This window comes from Pseudonaja textilis, chromosome Z, assembly GCF_049901715.1.
Source record: "Pseudonaja textilis isolate UNSWEBS1 chromosome Z, rPseTex1.2, whole genome shotgun sequence".
In the NCBI taxonomy this organism is placed as follows: Eukaryota; Metazoa; Chordata; class Lepidosauria; order Squamata; family Elapidae; genus Pseudonaja; species Pseudonaja textilis.
Genome location: NC_142008.1, coordinates 125,131,848 through 125,150,392, shown reverse-complemented (window position 1 = coordinate 125,150,392; position 18,545 = coordinate 125,131,848). Strand labels below are relative to the sequence as shown.

General features: G+C 49.5%; 1 protein-coding gene across 1 annotated transcript in view; it reads right to left on the bottom strand.

Annotated features, from left to right (window-relative positions):
- Positions 1-4,591: 4,591 nt before the first annotated feature.
- The window catches only part of LOC113452970 (disks large homolog 4-like), a 46,569-nt gene continuing 32,615 nt past the window's right edge, over positions 4,592-18,545 (bottom strand). Inside the window, 10 exon segments of the mRNA XM_087916429.1 lie at positions 4,592-7,331; positions 7,902-7,993; positions 10,783-10,814; positions 10,816-10,893; positions 12,660-12,832; positions 13,034-13,135; positions 13,660-13,707; positions 14,591-14,618; positions 15,983-16,019; positions 16,925-17,101. Of these exon segments, the coding sequence (XP_087772555.1) occupies positions 7,225-7,331; positions 7,902-7,993; positions 10,783-10,814; positions 10,816-10,893; positions 12,660-12,832; positions 13,034-13,135; positions 13,660-13,707; positions 14,591-14,618; positions 15,983-16,019; positions 16,925-17,101 (874 nt within the window). The 3' untranslated portion in view covers positions 4,592-7,224.

Genomic DNA, 18,545 nt, shown 5'->3' with positions numbered 1-18,545 from the left:
AAAAGAGAAGATAAGAAAGAAAGGAAAGAAGGAAGGAAGGAGAGATGGAAAAAGAAAAGAAATGAAGGAATGAAGGAAGGAGAGAAGGGAAGGAGAAGGGAAGAAAAGGAAGGAAGGAGAGATGGGAAAGAGAAGAGAAGAGAAGAGAAGGAAGGAAGGAAGGAAGGAAGGAAAAAGAGGGCTGTAAAATACTGTGAAGCAGTCTAAGTGCTGTATTTTGGGAAGGAAGGAAGGAAAAGGAGAAGGAAGGAACAAAGCCAAAATGACAGTGGTTAGAATGCAATAGCTTTGATGATATTCCCTGGTTGGGTCATAAAATGTCTGATAAGAAAACAACCAAGTTCAGACAGCACCGAGGACCCCCACAATCTTCTTCTTCTTCTTCTTCTTCTTCTTCTTCTTCTTCTTCTTCTTCTTCTTCTTCTTCTTCTTCTTCTTCTTCTTCTTCTTCTTCTTCTTCTTCTTCTTCTTCTCCTTCTCCTCCTCCTCCTCCTTCTCTTTCTTCCTCCTCCTCTCTTCTTCTTCCCTCCTCCTCCCACTTGCCCTCCCCCTCCCTCTCTTCTTCCTCCTCCTCTTCCTCCTCCTGCTCCTCTTCCTCCTCCTGCCCCTCCCTCTCCCTCCTCCTCTTCCTCCTTCTCCTCCTCCCTCTCTTCTTCCTCCTCCTTCTCCTACTGCCCCTCTTCCTCCTCCCCCTGTTCTTCCTCCTCCTCTCCCCTCCCCTCTGCTTCCTCCTCTTCCTCCCTCCTGCCCCTCCCTCTCCTCCTCCTCCTCCTTTTCCTCCTCCCTCTCTTCTTCCTCCTCCTCCTCCTACTGCCCCTCTTCCTCCTCCCCCTCCTCCCCTCCTCTTCCTCCTCCTCTCCCCCCTCCCCTCTGCTTCCTCCTCCTCCTACTGCCCCTCTTCCTCCTCCTCCTCCTCCCCACAACCTCCCCTCCTTTCTAGCCCTGATGACGTTCCCCAGTTGGGTCACGAAACGTCTGCAAGGAAACCACCCGGCTCAGAGAGCCGCAAGGACCTGGCAGGCCGACTCTGATCTTCAGCGAGTCCGTCTCTCTTCGCCCTTCCTCCTTCCCTTCCTGGCCCACTTGGGCGCAGGGCCCGAGTTCAGGCCAGCTCACCCTTTCGGCCCCTCCCCCCACCCCTTTCCGCTTTCACGGCAGGGGACCAAATTCGTCCCACCTGGGCAGAAGCTTCCAAGGGACCTGGGACATCATCACCCCACCTGTCTCCGCTGATGTCCAAAGCCCGCAGGCCAGAACACGGAGACCTCCTCCTCCTTCTCCTCCCTCTCCCCCCTCTTCCTCCTCCTCTTCCTCCCCTTCCCTCCTCCCCCACAGATCACTTGAGACTTTCAAGAGGAGATTGGACTGTCCTCTGTCAGAAATGGTGTAGGGTCTCCCACTTGGGTGGGTGGGGGTTGGACTGGATGACCTCCAGGGTCCTTTCCAACTCTGTTATTATTCTGTTATCTCCAGAGCTTCATCCCTGGAGGCTTTCAAGAAGAGACTGGACCGCCATTTGTCAGAAATGGTGTAGGGTTTCCTGCTTGGGTGGGTGGGTGGGGTTGGACTAAATGACCTCCAAGGTCCCTTCAGATTCTTGTCAATCGGTTAAGGATGGATTCTCCTTGTTGATGGAGGTTGTGGAAGCTTCATCATCCCTGGAGGCTTTCAAGGAGAGACTGGACTGCCCTCTGTCAGAAATGGTGTAGGGTCTCCCGCTTGGGTGGGTGGGGGTGGGGGGTTGGACTAGATGACCTACAAGATCCCTTCCGACTCTGATGATCTGTTTATCTGTTACCAATCTTCCTTTGAAAGATTGGTAAGCAAAGCCAGGGGAACAGAGAGACCCTGTGTGTGTGTGTGTGTTTGTGTGTGTGTGATGAGGAGGCGGCACATTCCAAGCCTACGTGGAAATCTCCGTTCACACAACCCAACCTGGGTTAACCCTCCCCCCATCTGCAACTGGAGCAGGTGAGGACAAAAATGGTTGCATTCACACAGAGGAGAGGGGGAAGAAAAGGTGAAATCTAGCCAACTTGGAACATAGACGCATAGATATATTTTTACTGGGGATTTTGTCTGAAGGTTATAGTAAAGAAAGAACATATCTGATTATTCATGTTTTAACTGCGGCTTAGAATTGTATTTGTCAAAACTGAGAAAACCCCGATGTAAGAGGTGATTAAGAAAACAAAGATGAATAATAATAGTAATTGTAAATAAAGGTAATATGTATTAAGGATATGTACGAATAGATGATGGAAATGCAAGATAATATTATTATATGTTGATGGAAAAGGTGTTGAAACATTGAACTAAGATTTGTACTGGTGGAAAACAATAAAAATCTATTGTTAAAAAAAGAAAAGAAAATAATGGGATGTGCAGAAATGAGTAGATTAACATTAGCAATTAGAGAGCAAGAAGAAAAAACATTATTATAAGATCTGGATTTAGTTTATCAATGGCTAGATCGAAGAGTAAGAAATCGAAGGATATTGTAATAATAATGATACGTTATAATTGATTACATTTAAATAAGTGATAGTACGAATATAATTTAGTAAGAATTGAGTTTTGCTTTTAAAGGTAGCCCGGAAATGAAACCAACATTTAAAAAAATGGTATAATAACGAGATAATATGATGTGGAACGTTGATTAGAATATAATACGGATGTAAAGTTAAGAGAAAAGGATTGTAGATATTGTGCACATGATATATATATATATACACCAAACCGGCACGCTGTATAACTGAAAGATGGTTTTATTTGTTGCTTTTATATGTTATAAAAGTAAAAAAATAAAAAAAAAGAGAAAGAAACATAGATGCATAGAGCGGAAGGGACCCCAAAGGTCTTCTAGTCTGACCCCAGTTCAAAGCAGGAGACCTTATTATGCCAACCCGGTCCAATAGGGTAGAGGTCATTCTTGACTTACATACAGTTCGTGGAGTGACCGTTCAAAGTTACGCCGACCCTGGAAGAAAAAGAAAGTGGCTCGGCCACTAGCTCACATTTATAGCGGTTGCAACGTCCGGGGTGGGGTTGGGGGTGAGGGGGTGGTGGGGAAGGAGCCACGCCATCCCCTTTTGCGACATTTGAACCAGCAAAGTCAAGGGGTGGTGGGGTGGGGTGGGAAGACGGATCTGCTTAACAACCGGTGACTTGACTTTACCAAAGGCCCAGATTCGCTTAACGACGGTAGCAAGGAAGGTCGTAAAACTTGGGCCACGCTCCCAACGGATGCCTCCCTCAAAAACGAAGATTGTTGGGGGCTGAACAGGAATTCTGGGAGTTGAAATCTACCTGCCTCTATATCTCTATCTATAGCTACCTCTCTCTATATATATCTACCTACCTACCTACCTACCTACCTGCCTCTCTCTCTCTCTCTCTCTCTCTTTGGTGTCTTTTTCTGTAAAATCTTTAAAAAAGACTTTTGTTAAAAAAATATAATACGATATAAAAAGCTGGAAACCCCCCAGCTGTTTAATTCACCCCCTCCCCACACACACACACCCCACAAAAATAAAATCAGACTGCGAGACAACGCTGGTGGGTTTTCATTGATTTTTAATTATTCATTGCCAAAGGCGATAATATTTCTATGCAAAATACTCTCTTATATCTCCCCACCCCAGCCCAGCCCAGCCCCACCCCTGCTTATCCTCAGTGCCCCCCCAAGAAACCACCCCAGCTAGTTCTTTTAATATTATTATTATTATTAATATTTTAATTTTTTTTTTTTTAATTTGGCATTTTTTGCAAAGGGGAACGAACGAGCGACCCTCTTGTGCCTGACCGACTCCTCCTGATGCCCCCCCACCCAAATCCCCATCATCGGGGGGGGCGGGGCGGGGTGCACGGGGGGGTGGGGGTGGCATCGCGATCCTGTCCCTGGGTTGAAAGCCCTTGACACGTGTCAGTCAGCAGGGTGGATGGCTGCCATCTCTGGAGTGGGGTGCTGAGCATAAAAGGGGGGGGTTAGGGTCGAGACCCCCCACGAGTTCCCCCCCCCAAAATCAGGCCCAGCTTCTGGGGGCCCGGAAGCAGCCGTAGTTGCAGGACGGTGGGAGGGAGAGGGGGGGGGGTTGCCTTTGGAAATCAGGGTAATAAATAAATCTTTCTCTCTCTATACATATACATCTATATATTTGCCCCCGCTTCCCTAGGACAATGGTATCTCCCAGCCAGCTGCCTTCTCAGCCTGGAATCGGCCACTGGGGTTGGAGTGGGGGGGGGGGGGAGGGCACCCAGAGCCATCTAGACCACCCCAAGCTGCCTCTTTGTTGTGCTCAGAAAAAAAAATTCTCTTTCGTTTCCCCCACCCGCCTCCCCTCTCTCTCTCTCTCTTCCCGCCTTCAACCAGGTGAAAAAGGTCTACCTGGACGCGCGTAAAATAAACCAACGTTTGAAATTAAAAATGAGGGGAGAGGGAGCAGGAGGGGGCGGAGTCGGCAGTGGGGTGGGAGGGGCTTGAATGCTTCCAAACCTCCCCTTCCCCCCGCCTCCCATCCCATCCTCTTCATCGGCCATGTTGAAAAAAAATTGGATGGATCTCCTGCCTTCCGATAGAATTTTTTTTCCCCCTCCCCTCGTTCCTTGCAACAGCGAGGACTAGTAACCTGATTTTGTTTTCAGCATCTGTGGCATCAAAATAGCCCAGATAGATAGATACCGCAAAGGCAGAAAGCGTACCGACGATTAAGTTTCCCCCTGAAAACTCTCCCCGCTGTGTGTGTGTGTGTTTATTTATTTATTTCTTTTTTTTAATCCTGTAATTCACAATTTCTGCCCGCCCCGCCACAAACTCTCGGCCTTGTGAATTTGGGGGGTCTCTCGAATTTGGGGTCTTTCAAAGCAGTAAGGGTGGGAGAGAAAGGGGCATCGTTTCCCTAAAGCCACCTTCTTCCTCCTCCCAGTTTCTCTTCTTGTTTTTTTTTTTGCTTTTATGTACAAAAAAAAAAATTTAAAAATAAATAAGAATAATCCATTCCTTTTGGAAACGACCGTTTTCCAATGGAAAAAAATAATAATAATCAAAAAAAACCAAACAATTCTTCAAAGTAGATTTTTCTCCCGTCCCACACACCCATTAAAAACGGTTTCTCCTTTATATATTAGTGTTTTTTTTTTGTCTGTTTGTTTGTTTTTCGTAACATCACGCACAGCCGCAACAAAAGACTTGATATGACCGCAAAAAGAATCACAGGAATCACACAGAAAAAAAATAAAAATAAAAATATTTGTTGTTGTTAAATCTTTTTTTCTCTCTCTTTCTCTCCTCTCTTCTTCCCTTCCGCAGAAAGAAAAAAATAATATTAGGATGCTGAATGTAATAAAATTCCAATTCCCCCCAGGTTTTTTTTTTCGTCCTCTCTCAAATTCCTCAACGTGCTCAAGAGGAAATCAAAAATAGAGAGTCAAAAAAGGAAAAAAAAAAATTTCAAGTGCAAAAAAAAAAAAAGAGAGAGCGTTTTTATCTATATATGTTTTGCATATATATGAATAAAATTTCCTATTTGGCTATTCTGTACAAGCACACCTTCTTCTTATCCAGTTCTTGTTTCGATTCAGCCTCAGCAACATTTAAAGACGGGTGGGCTTCAACTCCCGGAGTGGCCCTAATTCAAATCCTTTTTGATATATACGGTCCTCGTGGCCGTACTTACTCTCTTATAATCCCTTCCTCTCCAATCTTGATGCTCTAGGAGATAGGAGAATATAAACAGGGAGGGGCTACTTGGAAGAAGGTGAAAAGGATACCACCAGAGGGGATGTTTATAAAGAAAACGATGGACTTTATAGAGATGGGCAGCCTAACGCTGAAATTAAAAGACAAAGAAGATTCACTGGGATGAGTGGTTTAGAAATAAAAATAAAATAAAATGGCAATTGGGAAAAGAATGAGGACGTACGTAAATAGGTACATACGTTACAGAAAAGATTGAGGTGTAAGATGAAATATAATGATTTGCAATAAGAGTAAGATGCAATGGAATAAGTAACCGTATAATGAAAAATGTAAGGAAATGTAAACGAGGTCTTGATGCGGATAACGAGGCATGTAGTTTTATTTTATGTTTCTAAACTTTGGAAAATTAATAAAAGTATTTATTAAATACTTTAATTCCCGCTGCTGGGGAATTCTGGGAGTTGAAGTCTGCCCATCCGTAATGTTGCTGAGGTTGATGATACGCATTGTTTTAACGAACAATATTTCTTCACTCAAAAATCACGGAGGGAAAGAAGGAAACTAATTTTTCTTCCTTTCTGGAAGGGTTATTAAAAAGAAAAAGAAAAAACCACGACCCTGATATTTTAAAAAGAAAACGCTTTGGAGATGAAAGATTTGAACCCTTGGCAGAGGGTTTATTTTTTTTTCTTCCCCTCTCATCTTTTTCTCCCAATTGTTGTCTAAAGAAGAGGAAGAACATGAGAATCCAAATTCCCTTTGTATCACTTGACACCCTGGGAACTCGTCCAGAAGACATAAACAGATCGAAAGGATCTTCTGCTTGCAGAAAAAGAGAAAATGAAAAAGAATCCTTCCTTCCTTTCCTTCCTTCCTTCCTTCCCTCCTTCTTCCTTTCCTTTCCTTTCCTTTCCTTTCCTTTCCTTTCCTTTCCTTTCCTTTCCTTTCCATTCCTTTCCTTTTCTTTCCTTTCCTTTCCTTTCCTTCCTTCTTTCCTTCCTCTCTTTTCTCCCGATTCCTGACTCGCTTTCTGCTTGCTGAATAAAAGAGACCAGAATCTAAGGACCAGTTCCTCTCTTTTTTTCTCCCTCCCCCCCAAAATGACCGCATGCAAGTGCTAGCGCTGTTGGGGACTGGGGGGATTGGGGGGGAGGAAGGCCAGAAGCCCCTCTGTTGCGCTGCGGAAAGAAAATCGGGCGGGGAGAGGGGGCATCGCCACGCGAGTCGGACAAGAAGAAAGCGTACCGTCCTTTTCTCCCGCCCGTCTCCCCGTCCGAGTCTTAAAGAAGAGAAGAAGAAACTCAAAGTAAGGGCGTATCTCGAGGCGTTTGCCCACCCCCTCTATCCCCAAAAAGAGTGACCAACGGCTAAGTTCAAAGGGGTGGGGTGGGGGGCAAGAGGCAGGGGGCGCTCCTCTGCTCCAGAGGCAGCTCCGGCGATGCGGTTGCAGAGTTGACGGTTGGTTGGTGGAATTCAAAGGATCCCTTTTTTTCCCCCCTCCGAGGGAAATGGTTGAGTTCATCGCTCTAAAGTCTTTCACGAGCCGGAATCCAGATATAAGGACCAGAGAGTTCTTCGACGATTCTCTTGATCTTGTGGTAGACTTCCTCAAAGCTCTCTCCTTCTACGATGGCTGGAGGGGAGAGAGAGAGGCAGAGCACCATGGGATTTAGAACTGGGAACGTCCGAACCATCGGATCCCGGTTTGGGGGTAGAAGATTTAGAACTGGGAACGTCCGAACCATCGGATCCCAGTTGGGGGGGCAGAGGATTTGGAACTGGGAACGTCCGAACCATCGGATCCTGGTTGGGGGGGCAGAGGATTTGGAACTGGGAATGTCCGACCCATCGGATCCCAGTTTGAACAGCTGAAAATGGCCGAAAAACAGCACGAAAAGGCCCCAAAACAGCATGAAAAAGGCCTGAAAAACAGCGTGAAAACGGCACCAAAAACACCCTGAAAATGGCCCAAACAACAGCCTGAAAAAGGCCCGAAAAACAGACCGAAAATCGAGTGGGAGCAGGGCCAGCCAGTGGTAGGATTTGCTGGTTCGTCGAACGGCGCACAATCTTAACAACCGGTTCGCGCGAACTGGCGCGAATCGTCGGCAGCCCGCCTCTGGCACAGTTCATGTGGATTAGAAACTTGAGACGATCCATTATTATTATTATTTAAATGATGAAGCTACGGATTCGGGCCTACCTGAAAAGCATTCTGTAAACTCCTGCTCGAGTTTCGTAGCTCTGTCGAAGGCCTTCCGTGCCTGCTCCTCCGTTATCCGCTTGTTAATTTCTCTGAGGGACAGCAAAAGAGATTATTCAGCACATGGACAACCCCACAGAGGGTTGTTCCCTTGTTCGTTGCAAACCCCTCAGCTCTCTGCACATGGGCAGAGAACTCCACTGGGCTGGGGCTCCTCCTCCTCCTCCTCCCCGCTCTAATGTTCTGCGGTTGCTCAACGCCGAAGAGAAACTGCCCAGGGGGATAGACTACCCCTGAACGTGGAAGCCCCAGCTGTGTTTGGAGTCGTCTGTGAGCTGTTTGGGAGTGCTATTAACAGATAAATCAGAGTTGGAAGGGACCTTGTAGGTCATCTAGTCCAACCCCCTCCACCCAAGCGGGAGACCCTGCACCGTTTCTGACAAATGGCAGTCCAATCTCTTCTTGAAAGTCTCAAGTGATGGGAAGGGTAGTCCAGCCCATGTTGGAGAAGGGTGGAATTGGAGCAAGGAGGCGAGTTTCGGTCCCGGAGCTGACGGTCATTCAAGGGAGCGCCGGACTGTTCTTTTAACGGAGAAAAGACTGAACTTTCTTAACTAATGGAGACCTAGCCTAGACTGCCCCTAAACATGGAGGGTCCATTGATCAAAACTCCTTCTAGCCGAGGGTGGAGCCAGAACGGCTGGCTGACTTTCCCTGGCCTTGTGTCAGGGAGTTCCACAGCTCCATCCCTTGCAGTTGGGATTATTTTGCCTCCGCGGCTCTCTCCTGTCAGACCCCAACATTGGGGACGATAACAGATAATTGGACAGATGGACAGAGTTGGGAGGGAACTTGTAGGTCATCTAGTCCAACCCGAACAGTCCAACAGACCAGAAATAAAAGCTAAAATAAGCAAAAAAAAAAAAATAGTAAGAGAACACCTTTCTGATCATGATGAAAACAAATCACCGGGATGGATTACATCCCAGAGTTTTCAAGGAGCTGGCAGAGTCATCTCAGAACCATTGTACAATATCTTTCAAAAATCTTGGAGCACCAGGGAGCTACCAGAGGACTGGAAAAGAGCTTTAGTGGTTCCCATCTTCAAAAACAGAGAAAAAACACACCCAGGAAACTACAGACCAATCAGCCTAACATCAATACCCAGGAAGATACTGGAAAAGATAATACAAAAAACAGATCTGCCAACATCTAGAAACAAGTAAAGTAACAACTAGCAGTCAGTACGGGTTTGTTAAGAACAGATCATGCCAAACCAATCTCATTTCATTCTTCAACGCAGCGACTAAATTAGTAGACCAGCAACAGACTGTGGACATAATATATTTAGATTTCAGCAAGGCATTCGACAAAGTAGACCACAGCCTACTTCTTAGTAAGCTAGAAAAAGGTGGAAGAGATAGCACCACCACTAGATGGACTCGCAACTGGCTGGCAAACCGTACTCAACGAGTAGTCCTTAATGGGTCTAGGTCTACACGGAGGAAGGAAGCAGTGAAGTGCCACAAGGTTCCCTCTTAGGCCCAGGACTCCTCAATATCTTCATTAACGACTTAGAGGAGGGAATAGAAGGGAATTTAGCAAATTTGCAGGTGATACTAAGCTGGCAGGAATAGCCAACACCCAAAAAGATAGGCTCAAGATCCAGAGGGATCTTGACAGACTAGAAACCCTGGACTGTATCTAACAAAATGAAATTCAATGTAGAGAAAAGGAAAATCCTACACTTAGGCAAGAAAAAACCAAAAGTACCCATATAGACTGGGTGAAACCAGGCTCAATAGCAGGAACTGTGAGAGATCTTGGAGTCACAGTGGACAACCAGCTAAATAGGAGCCAGCTGTGTGCAGCAGCAGCCAAAAAAGCCAACGCAATCCTAAATTGCATTAACAGAGGGATACAGTCAAGATCAAGGGAAGTACTAATACCCCTCTGTAAAGCCTTAGTAAGGCCACACCTAGAGTCCTGCATCCAGTTTGGGTCACCACATTATAAAAAAGATGTTGAGACTCTAGAAAAAGTGCAGAGAAGAGCATCCAGGATGATGAGGGGACTGGAGGCTCAAACATACGACGAACGGTTGCAGGAACTGGGCCTGGCTGGTCTAGGGAAGAGAAGGACCAGGGGAGACAGGAGAGCAGCCTTCCAATATTTGAGGGGCTGCCACAGGGAGGAAGAAGAGGGTCAAGCTATTTTCCAAAGCACCCCAAGGCCAGACAAGGAATAATGGATGGAAACTGAACAAGGAGAGATTCAACCTGGAAATAAGGAGAAACTTTCTGACAGTGAGGACAATCAACCGATGGAACAGAAGTTGACTTCAGAAGTTGTGGGAGTTTCATCACTTGAGACCTTCAAGAAGAGACTGGACTACCATCTTGTCAGAAATAGTGTAGGGTCTCCCGCCTGGGCGGGGGGGTTGGACTAGATGACCTACAAGGTCCCTTCCAACTCTGATTATCTGTTAACCCCTCTGCCCAAGCAGATAACAGAAAATTGGAGTCGGAAGGGACTCTGTAGGTCATCTAGTCCAACCCTCCGCCCAAGCAGGAGCTAGCTACACCACTTCTGACAGAGGGCAGGCCAATCTCTTCTTGAAAGACTCCAGGGATGATGAAGCTCCCACAACCTCCATCAACAACAAGGTCCTTCATTAAGAGATTAGCAGATTAACAGAGCTGGAAGGGACCCCTGGAGGTCACTTAGTCCAACCCCCTGCCCAAACAGGAGACCCTAAACCGTTTCTGACAAAGCTTTCCCCCTAGCCCTCCTTGCTTGGCCAGAGACTCCTCCTAGCCCCCCCAAACCCTGGCCAGCACACATGTAAAGGTCCCCCGACCTCCCTGAGACCCCTACTCACAAAACATTCTCGAGGGAGGCGGGCCGGATGAAAAATGGCGATGGGGTGAAGCTGAGCGGCTTGCAGCCTCCGGACGGCGTTGGCGGAAACGTCCAAAATGCAGTGCTTGCCCTGGGGAATTGGGGGAGAACGATGGGTTCAGGAAAGCCCACCCCCGTAACCAGAGAGAGTTGGGGGTGGGAAATTGAGGCCCGATGGTGGATTACAATGGGGGGACCCCTGAAACGCCCCCCTTAATTTTGCAATCTTTTTCTCTGTCTCTCCTTCTCTGCTCCCCCTCTTCTTTTTCTCTCCCCATCTCTCTCTCTCTCCCTCTTTTTCTCTCTCTTTTTCTCTCCCTCTTTCTCACCTATCTCTCCTCTCTCTCTCTTTCTCTCCCTCTCTCTCTCTTTCTTTTCTCTCCCTCCCTTTCTCACCTATCTCCTTCTCTCTCTCTCTTTCTCTCACTGTCTCTCTCTTTCTTTTTCTCTCCCTCCCTTTCTCCACCTCTCTTCCTATCTCCTTCTCTCCCTGTCTCTTTCTCTCTCTCATTCTTTCTCTCTCCCCCCTCTCTGTCCCTGCCTCTCTTTCCACCTTTTTTCTCTATATCCTGCCCTCTTTCTTTCTCTCCCTCTTTTTCTTTCTATCTCCTCTCCTCCCCTCTCTTCTTTCTCCCTCTCCTTCCCGCCCTCTCTCCGACCCTCTCTTCCACCTCTTTTTCTTTCTCTCTCTCTCTTCTCTCTGTCCCCCTCTCTCTCCACCTCTTTTTCTCTCTCTTTCTCTCCCTCCTCTCCTTCTCTCCCCATCTCTCTCTCTCCTTCTTTCTCTTTCTCCCCCTCCCTTTCTCCGCCTCTCTTCCTATCTCCTTCTCTCTCTCTCTCCTTCTCTCCCTGCCTCTTTCTCTGTCTCTCCCTGCCTCTCTCCACTTTTTCTCTATATCCTTCCCTCTCTTTCTCACCCTCTTTTGTTCTCTCCTCTCTCTCCTTCTCTTCTCTTTCTCCCTCCCTCTCTTCCACCTCTCTTTTCTCTCTCTCCTCCTCTCTCTCCCCCCACCTCTTTCTCCCTATATCTCTGCCTCTCTCACTCTTTCTCCCCCTCTGCCCTTCCTCTCTCCTCTCTCTTTCTCTCTTTCTCTCCCTGTCTCTCTTTCTCTCTCTCTCTCACGCTCCCCGCTCTTCCTCTCCCTGTCTCTCTTTCTCCCCTCCCTTTCTCCGCCTCTCTTCCTATCTCCTTCTCTCTCTCTCCTTCTCTCCCTGCCTCTTTCTCTGTCTCTCCCTGCCTCTCTCCACTTTTTCTCTATATCCTTCCCTCTCTTTCTCACCCTCTTTTGTTCTCTCCTCTCTCTCCTTCTCTCCTCTTTCTCCCTCCCTCTCTTCCACCTCTCTTTCTCTCTCTCCTCCTCCTCTCTCTCCCCACCTCTTTCTCCCTATATCTCTGCCTCTCTCACTCTTTCTCCCCTCTGCCCTTCCTCTCTCCTCTCTCTCTCTCTTCTCTCCCTGTCTCTCTTCTCTCTCTCTCTCTCACGCTCCCCGCTCTTTCTCTCCCTGTCTCTCTTTCTCCCCTCCCTTTCTCCGCCTCTCTTCCTATCTCCTTCTCTCTCTCTCCTTCTCTCCCTGCCTCTTTCTCTGTCTCTCCCTGCCTCTCTCCACTTTTTCTCTATATCCTTCCCTCTCTTTCTCACCCTCTTTTGTTCTCTCCTCTCTCTCCTTCCCTTCCCTTTCTCTCTCCCTCTCTTCCACCTCTCTTTTTCTCTCTCCTCCTCTCTCTCTCCCCACCTCTTTCTCCCCCCTGCCCTCCCTCTCTCCCTGTCTCTCTTTCTCTCTCACTATCTCTCACGCTCCCCCGCTCTTTCTCTCCCTGTCCCTCTCACGCCTCGCCTCTGTGTTCGTGCCACCTACCTGCTCAGCCACCTCCCGTACAGACTGGACGCTCGTCCCGTACAGGTGGCTGTTGTACTGCCCGGCCTCGATGAATTTGTGGCTTTGGATGTCCTTCTCCATCTTCTCCCGCGAAGCCACAAAGTGGTAATCCCGGCCGTCCACTTCGTACTCCCGTTTTGGCCGCGTGGTGTCTGCCAAGGGAGGATGCGGGGGGGGGCTCACTCCCTTCCTGCGTAGGGTGGAGCAGCCCTCTTGCCTCCCACCAAATCCATTCCCCCAGATCCGGAGACCGAAACCCCTCCACACACACACACACACACACACACACACACACACACACACACGCCCCACAAGTGGGGAGGGGGAAGAGACCCCCTCTGTGGTGGACTCACGTGGGACGCAAGATCCAAACTTGTCTGGAAATTCAGAAAGTAGGTCATCATTCACCCGGTCCTTGGTGGGCCCCAAAATAATGATCGGACGGGCATAATGAACTAGAACGAAAAGGGGGAGAAGTTTAAAAAGAGAGGAAGGGGCGTCGTGATTGGAAATGGGGGAGAAATGCAAAACTCCAAGTGTCGGGGCTCCAACAAATCCACCCCCATTCAAATCACTAGTCTCTAGCCGCATCTCTCAGAGTTTAAAAAAAAATCGATTTATTAGGAGCGGCCTTGTTGGCGTTATCTGGGTGCAGCCGATACTAAAATCCATCACTCATTTCCCCCTTGACCCTGGTCTTCCCCCCACCTCCCCTGGATGTATATTCTCCGATGGGACACCTCCATAGCCAAGAGTCATCAACCGTGCTCCCCAGTAATAATCTTGTGCGCCAACATCTTCGGCTGCTTAGCAATTATCTGCAGCATTTGAGGAATGTACTTCTTTCCCCCCATTCCCTTTTTCTTAAAAGACCAAGGGAGCATGTTTTTAGTTGGCACCAAGCAGGGACCACGAAACCTCGGGGGGGGGGGGAGCAAGCAAGGAAGCCATGAAAAAGGTTTTTATCCCCCCCCCTCACCTTCCATTTGCACAACAGTTTCGTAGCTCAAAACGGTGTCCTCTCGACCTGCGGAGGAAATGTAGGGAGCGCGGTCAAATTTTCTTCCTGGCAGGATGCTCCCCGGGTACCATGATTTGTGCTAGGAGGAGAGGAGGAGGAGGAAGAGGAGGAAGAGGAGAGGAGGAGGAGAAAGAGAAGGAGGAAGAGGAGAGGAGGAGGAAGCGGAGAGGAGGAGGAAGAGAGGTGGAGGGAGAGGAGGGAGGAGGAAGGGGAAGAGGAGGAAGGGGAAGAAGAGAAGAGGAGGAGGAGGAGGAAGGGAAGAGGAGGAGGGAGGAGGAAGAGGAAGAGGAGGAGGAGGAAGAGAGGTGGAGGGAGAGGAGGAGGAAGGGGAAGAGGAGAGGAAGAGGAGGAGAGGAAGAGGAGGAGAGGAAGAGGAAGGGGAAGAGGAGAAGAGGAAGAAGAGGAGGAGGAAGGGGAAGAGGAGGAGGAGGAGGAAGGGGAAGAGGAGGAAGGGGAAGAGGAGAAGAGGAAGAGGAGGAAGGGGAAGAGGAGGAGAGGAAGAGGAGGAGGGGAGGAGGAAGGGAAAGAGGAGGAGGGAGGAGGGAGGGGAAGAGGAGGAAGGGGAAGAGGAGAAGAGGAGGAGGAGGAAGGGGGAGAGGAGGAGAGGAAGAAGGAGGAGGAAGAGGAGGAGGAGGAAGGGGAAGAGGAGGAGGGAGGAGGAAGGGGAAGAGGAGGAAGGGGAAGAGGAGAAGAGGAGGAGGAGGGAGGGGAAGAGGAGGAGGGGGAGAGGAAGAGGAGGAGGGAGAGGAGGAGGAGGAGGAAGAATAGGGACAGTGGAGAGAAACCAACTGCAAGCAGGGAAGGAGACGGGCGGAAGAGGGAGGGGAGGGGCCTCCCAGAGGTGGACAAAGGAGGAGGAGGAAGAAGGGCCTCCGAGAGCCACACCCACCTTGAGAGCCTGATCCAGGGCCCCGATCCTGGAGGAGGAAGGAAGGAAGAGAAAATAAGGAAGAGAAAAGCAGGAGGAGCAGAGAGAAAGAGAGAGGCCTCCATTTCTGTCACGGAGCATTCGTGGGCGCTGGGGGTGTGTGTGTGGATGTTCCTCCTTTAAAACGGGGGTTTGTGGGTGGGCAGCTTCTTCCCAGGACAAAGGACCCCACCTGGAGGAGTCCTCTCGATGGGGGACAACAAAGCCCATCCCTCTGCCCAGCCGGACACACACAGATCCGCCGTATCCTGCTCGGATGCGCTGGCTTCACGGACACTAAACTGCCACACTGAGCCGACTCGTGAGAAAAGGTTGTTGTTTTTTTCCCCAAGCTGCCGAAGAGAGCTTTGCACACACACACACACACACACACATGCACACTAACTCCCATTTGAAGCCTAGATTTGAGGTTAGATGGCGGGGGACCAAAAGGAGAGAAGTGCGCCTGGCCGGAGCTGGATCCCCCCCCTGACCTCAATACCTCGAACCCTGGTGGGCTTCCACTCCCAGAATTCCCCCAGCCAGCAAGCCAACCAATAGGTGTCACAGGTAGTCCTTGAGTTATGGCCACAATTTGGGAGCAGGAGCCCCACATTGCTTAGTAATCCGTGCGGTCACAGCCTGAGGTTGTTAGCCGAATCACAGATGAGAACTATTTTTGGCTTCCCGCTGGCTCTACTACCAGAGGCCGAGCAAGAAGTTGTAAATCCCAGGAGTTTGCAAGCAGGCAGCGGGTAGAGTTAAGTGGCCAGTGCCCATCGGGGTGTGACTGGCAGGGGAGGTGTGGCAAGGATAGGTGTGGCACGCCAAGGGTGTGTGGGAGGCATAGTGTGGCTGAGGGAGGGTGGTGTGAGGGTGTGAGGACATGGTGAAGTTTGTGAAGGGTGCATGGGCAGTGGAAAAGTGCAGCGAGGCTCAGGGAGGGTGCGCGAGTGTGCAAGGGATGATGAAGCCTGGGGAAGGTGTGCAAGAAGTGAGATAGTGCGAGCGTAGAGGCTCCAGTGGGGAAAACTAACACAAACAACTTGCAACGATTCCTACTGTCTTCCCCAGTGACCTTCTGGGCAGGCCTGCAGGAAAACTCGCCAACGGCAATCCCGTCGTTTTCGGGCCCTGCCACCGGTTGTAAATGCGAGCCAGCTGCCAAGTGCTCGGATGACTTCATAAAATAAGTCCAAAACCGTCACTGAATGACCGGCCGTAACCCAAGAACTACCTGTAATCAAACCAAGTTTGGCCAGATTCCAACGACTTGTCCCAGTAATTCCTATATTCTCTCGCAGTCCTCAACCCTTGACAGACGACCCCCCTCAATTGTGTCGGGATGCTCCTCAAGGCCAGGGATGGGCTCACCTTTGCTTTTAACCTCGTCCACTCCCGTCGCTCGACCCTGCGGAAGGCAGACGGAGAAGGAGCATCAGTCGGGATCCCAACGCCTTCCTTCTAAGCCCCCCCGCTCCAAAATCGCCAAAGCCTAGATACCTTCTCCAACAGCTCAAAGATGCTGCCCCGCCATTTAAAAACCCACCCCGAAAGGGCACGAAACAACCCCCCTTCTCCGGATCTCATCGTTGAGTATCGAGCACCTTGCAAGATTTCGCACCGATGCTACGGCATCCCCTGAGACGATTTCGCACCTCAATTTATACACAGCGCGCACTGCCAAAATCTTGAAGGGGATTTGCACACCTGTGCAAATGCTTAGAATTTGGGGGGCGTCCGTGCAACCAGGCAAGATCACAGACATGTTCCGAGACTGGGCAGCTTGGCCACGTCCGAACCCATTTTAATGGGTGGGTGCACAGCCAGGAAGGTGGGATTCATCCGGTTTGAGAGAACCGGTTGTTAAATTTACCTCCGGTTCACCGGCTGGCCGTGCCCACCTCTCCCAGGAGTCTCCACGCACCCTGGTTTGCATGCAGGTAAGTGCAGGATCTGTGCAGAGGTTCTGGGAGGACGAAAAATGGCCGTTCCGTATCCTGGGGGAGGCCATTTTCCAGCTTCCGGATCCCGGGGGAGGCCATTTTCCAGCTTCCGGATCCCGGGGAGGCCATTTTGCCCTCCCAGAGGCCTGAGGAAGCCTCAGGACTCTGGGAAAGGCAAAAAACACCCCCTTCCAAAGTTCCGGTAGGCCACGCCCACCATGGCCACGCCCCAGCAATAGAGCAGCGAACCGGGGTTTGCTGGCATTTTTGAATGCCACCCCTGTGTACGGCCTGCCTCTCTCGGGTCTCCTGAACCCCCACTTTGAAAGCCCCCTCCCCAAAGACCACCCCCACCCCTTATCCCTCTTACCGCCTCTTGCTGGGAATGAATCCAAGCTCGTCACTGTCGCCGTCTGGATGGACGCGCCGCGCCTGCCACCATTCCTCGTCGGAAGCGTCGATGACGTGAAGGACGTCGCCGAAATGGAAACTCAGAGCTTGGCTCAGGAAGCCGCAGTCCTTGGTCTTGTCGTAGTCGAAGAGAGCCCTGTTTGGTAAGGAGGGGCGGGTAGCAGAGGTGGCATTCAGCCAGTTCGCACCTACTCGGGCGAACCGGTAGCGAGGATTCGGCGCGGGTCGCCAAAACGGTAGCAACATCTGGCTGGCCACGCCCCCCCAACCCGGCCACCCTGTTTCCGCTCACTCGCTTGCCCCGCCCGCCCGATGCTGGCTGCCCCGGCTTAAAGGAGGACGGCTCCCCCGCCCTAGCCGTGCGTTTTCCTGCAGCCTCTTGAAAACACACGACTGTGGGCGGGGCAGCGGTCTGTTAACCTGCGAAACTGCTCCAAGGCTGGATTCTTCGTGGACAGTAGAAGTATCTGCTTCCCCTTGTGAGTAAAGTGCCTGGAGTGAGAGGGAATGGAGGCTGGGGGGGGGGGTCGTGGGAGGAAATCCAGCCACAGAGAAGTTTGAATGAGCGCAAACGCGTGTGTTCGTTAACCTGCGAAACTTCCCCAAGGCTGGATTCGTTTCCCCTTGTGAGTAAAGTGGCTGGAGTGAGAGGGAATGGAGGCGGACAGGGGTGTGTGTGTGAGAAAGAAAGAAAGAAAGAGGAAGGGAGAGAAGGGAGAGAAGGAAGGAAGGAAGGAAGGAAGGAAGGAAGGAAGGAAGGAAGGAAGGAAGGAAGGAAGGAAGGAAGGAAGGAAGGAAGGAAGGAAGGAAAGAAAGAAAGAAAGAAAAGAGGAAGGGAGAGAAAGAAAGAAGGAAGGAAAGAAAGAAAGAAGGAAGGAAAGAAAGAACGAAAGAAAGAGGAAGGGAGAGAAAGAAAGAAGGAAGGAAGGAAAGAAAGAAGGAAGGAAGGAAAGAAAGAAAGAACGAAAGAAAGAAAGAAAAAAAAGAAAGAAGGAAGGAAGGAAGGAAGGAAAGAAAGAAAGAAAGAAAGAAAGAAAGAAAGAAAGAAAGAAAGAAAGAAAGGAAGGAAGAACAAGAAAGAAAAAGGGAGAGAAAGAAAGAAGGAAGGAAGGAAAGAAGGAAGGAAGGAAGGAAGGAAGGAAGGAAGGAAGGAAGGAAGGAAAGAAAGAAAGAAAGAAAGAAAGAAAGAAAGAAAGAAAGAAAGAAAGAAAAATAGAGAGAGTGTCTGTGTGGTGTGTGTGTGTGTGTGTGAGAGAGAGAGAGACAAAGAAAGAGAAAGAAAGAAAAAGAAATAGGAAGGGAGAGAGAGAGACAGAGACAGAGAAAACTCTGTGCTGTTATTTTTCATTGTTCCATTATGTATCACGTGTTAATATTTTACACCGTCCCTGCACCTAGAGTGATTCTACTGCCTTCCTTTTGCCCAGGGCTACCACATATTCTTCAGGGTTTACATGCAGTCTATAGTCCAGAGCCTAAGTACATGTGTGTTTAAAGGGACTTTGGAGGTCTTCTAGTCCAACCTCCTGCTCAGGCAGGAAAACCGAGGACGCCAAACTCTTGAGTGGAGGTCCTGGGAA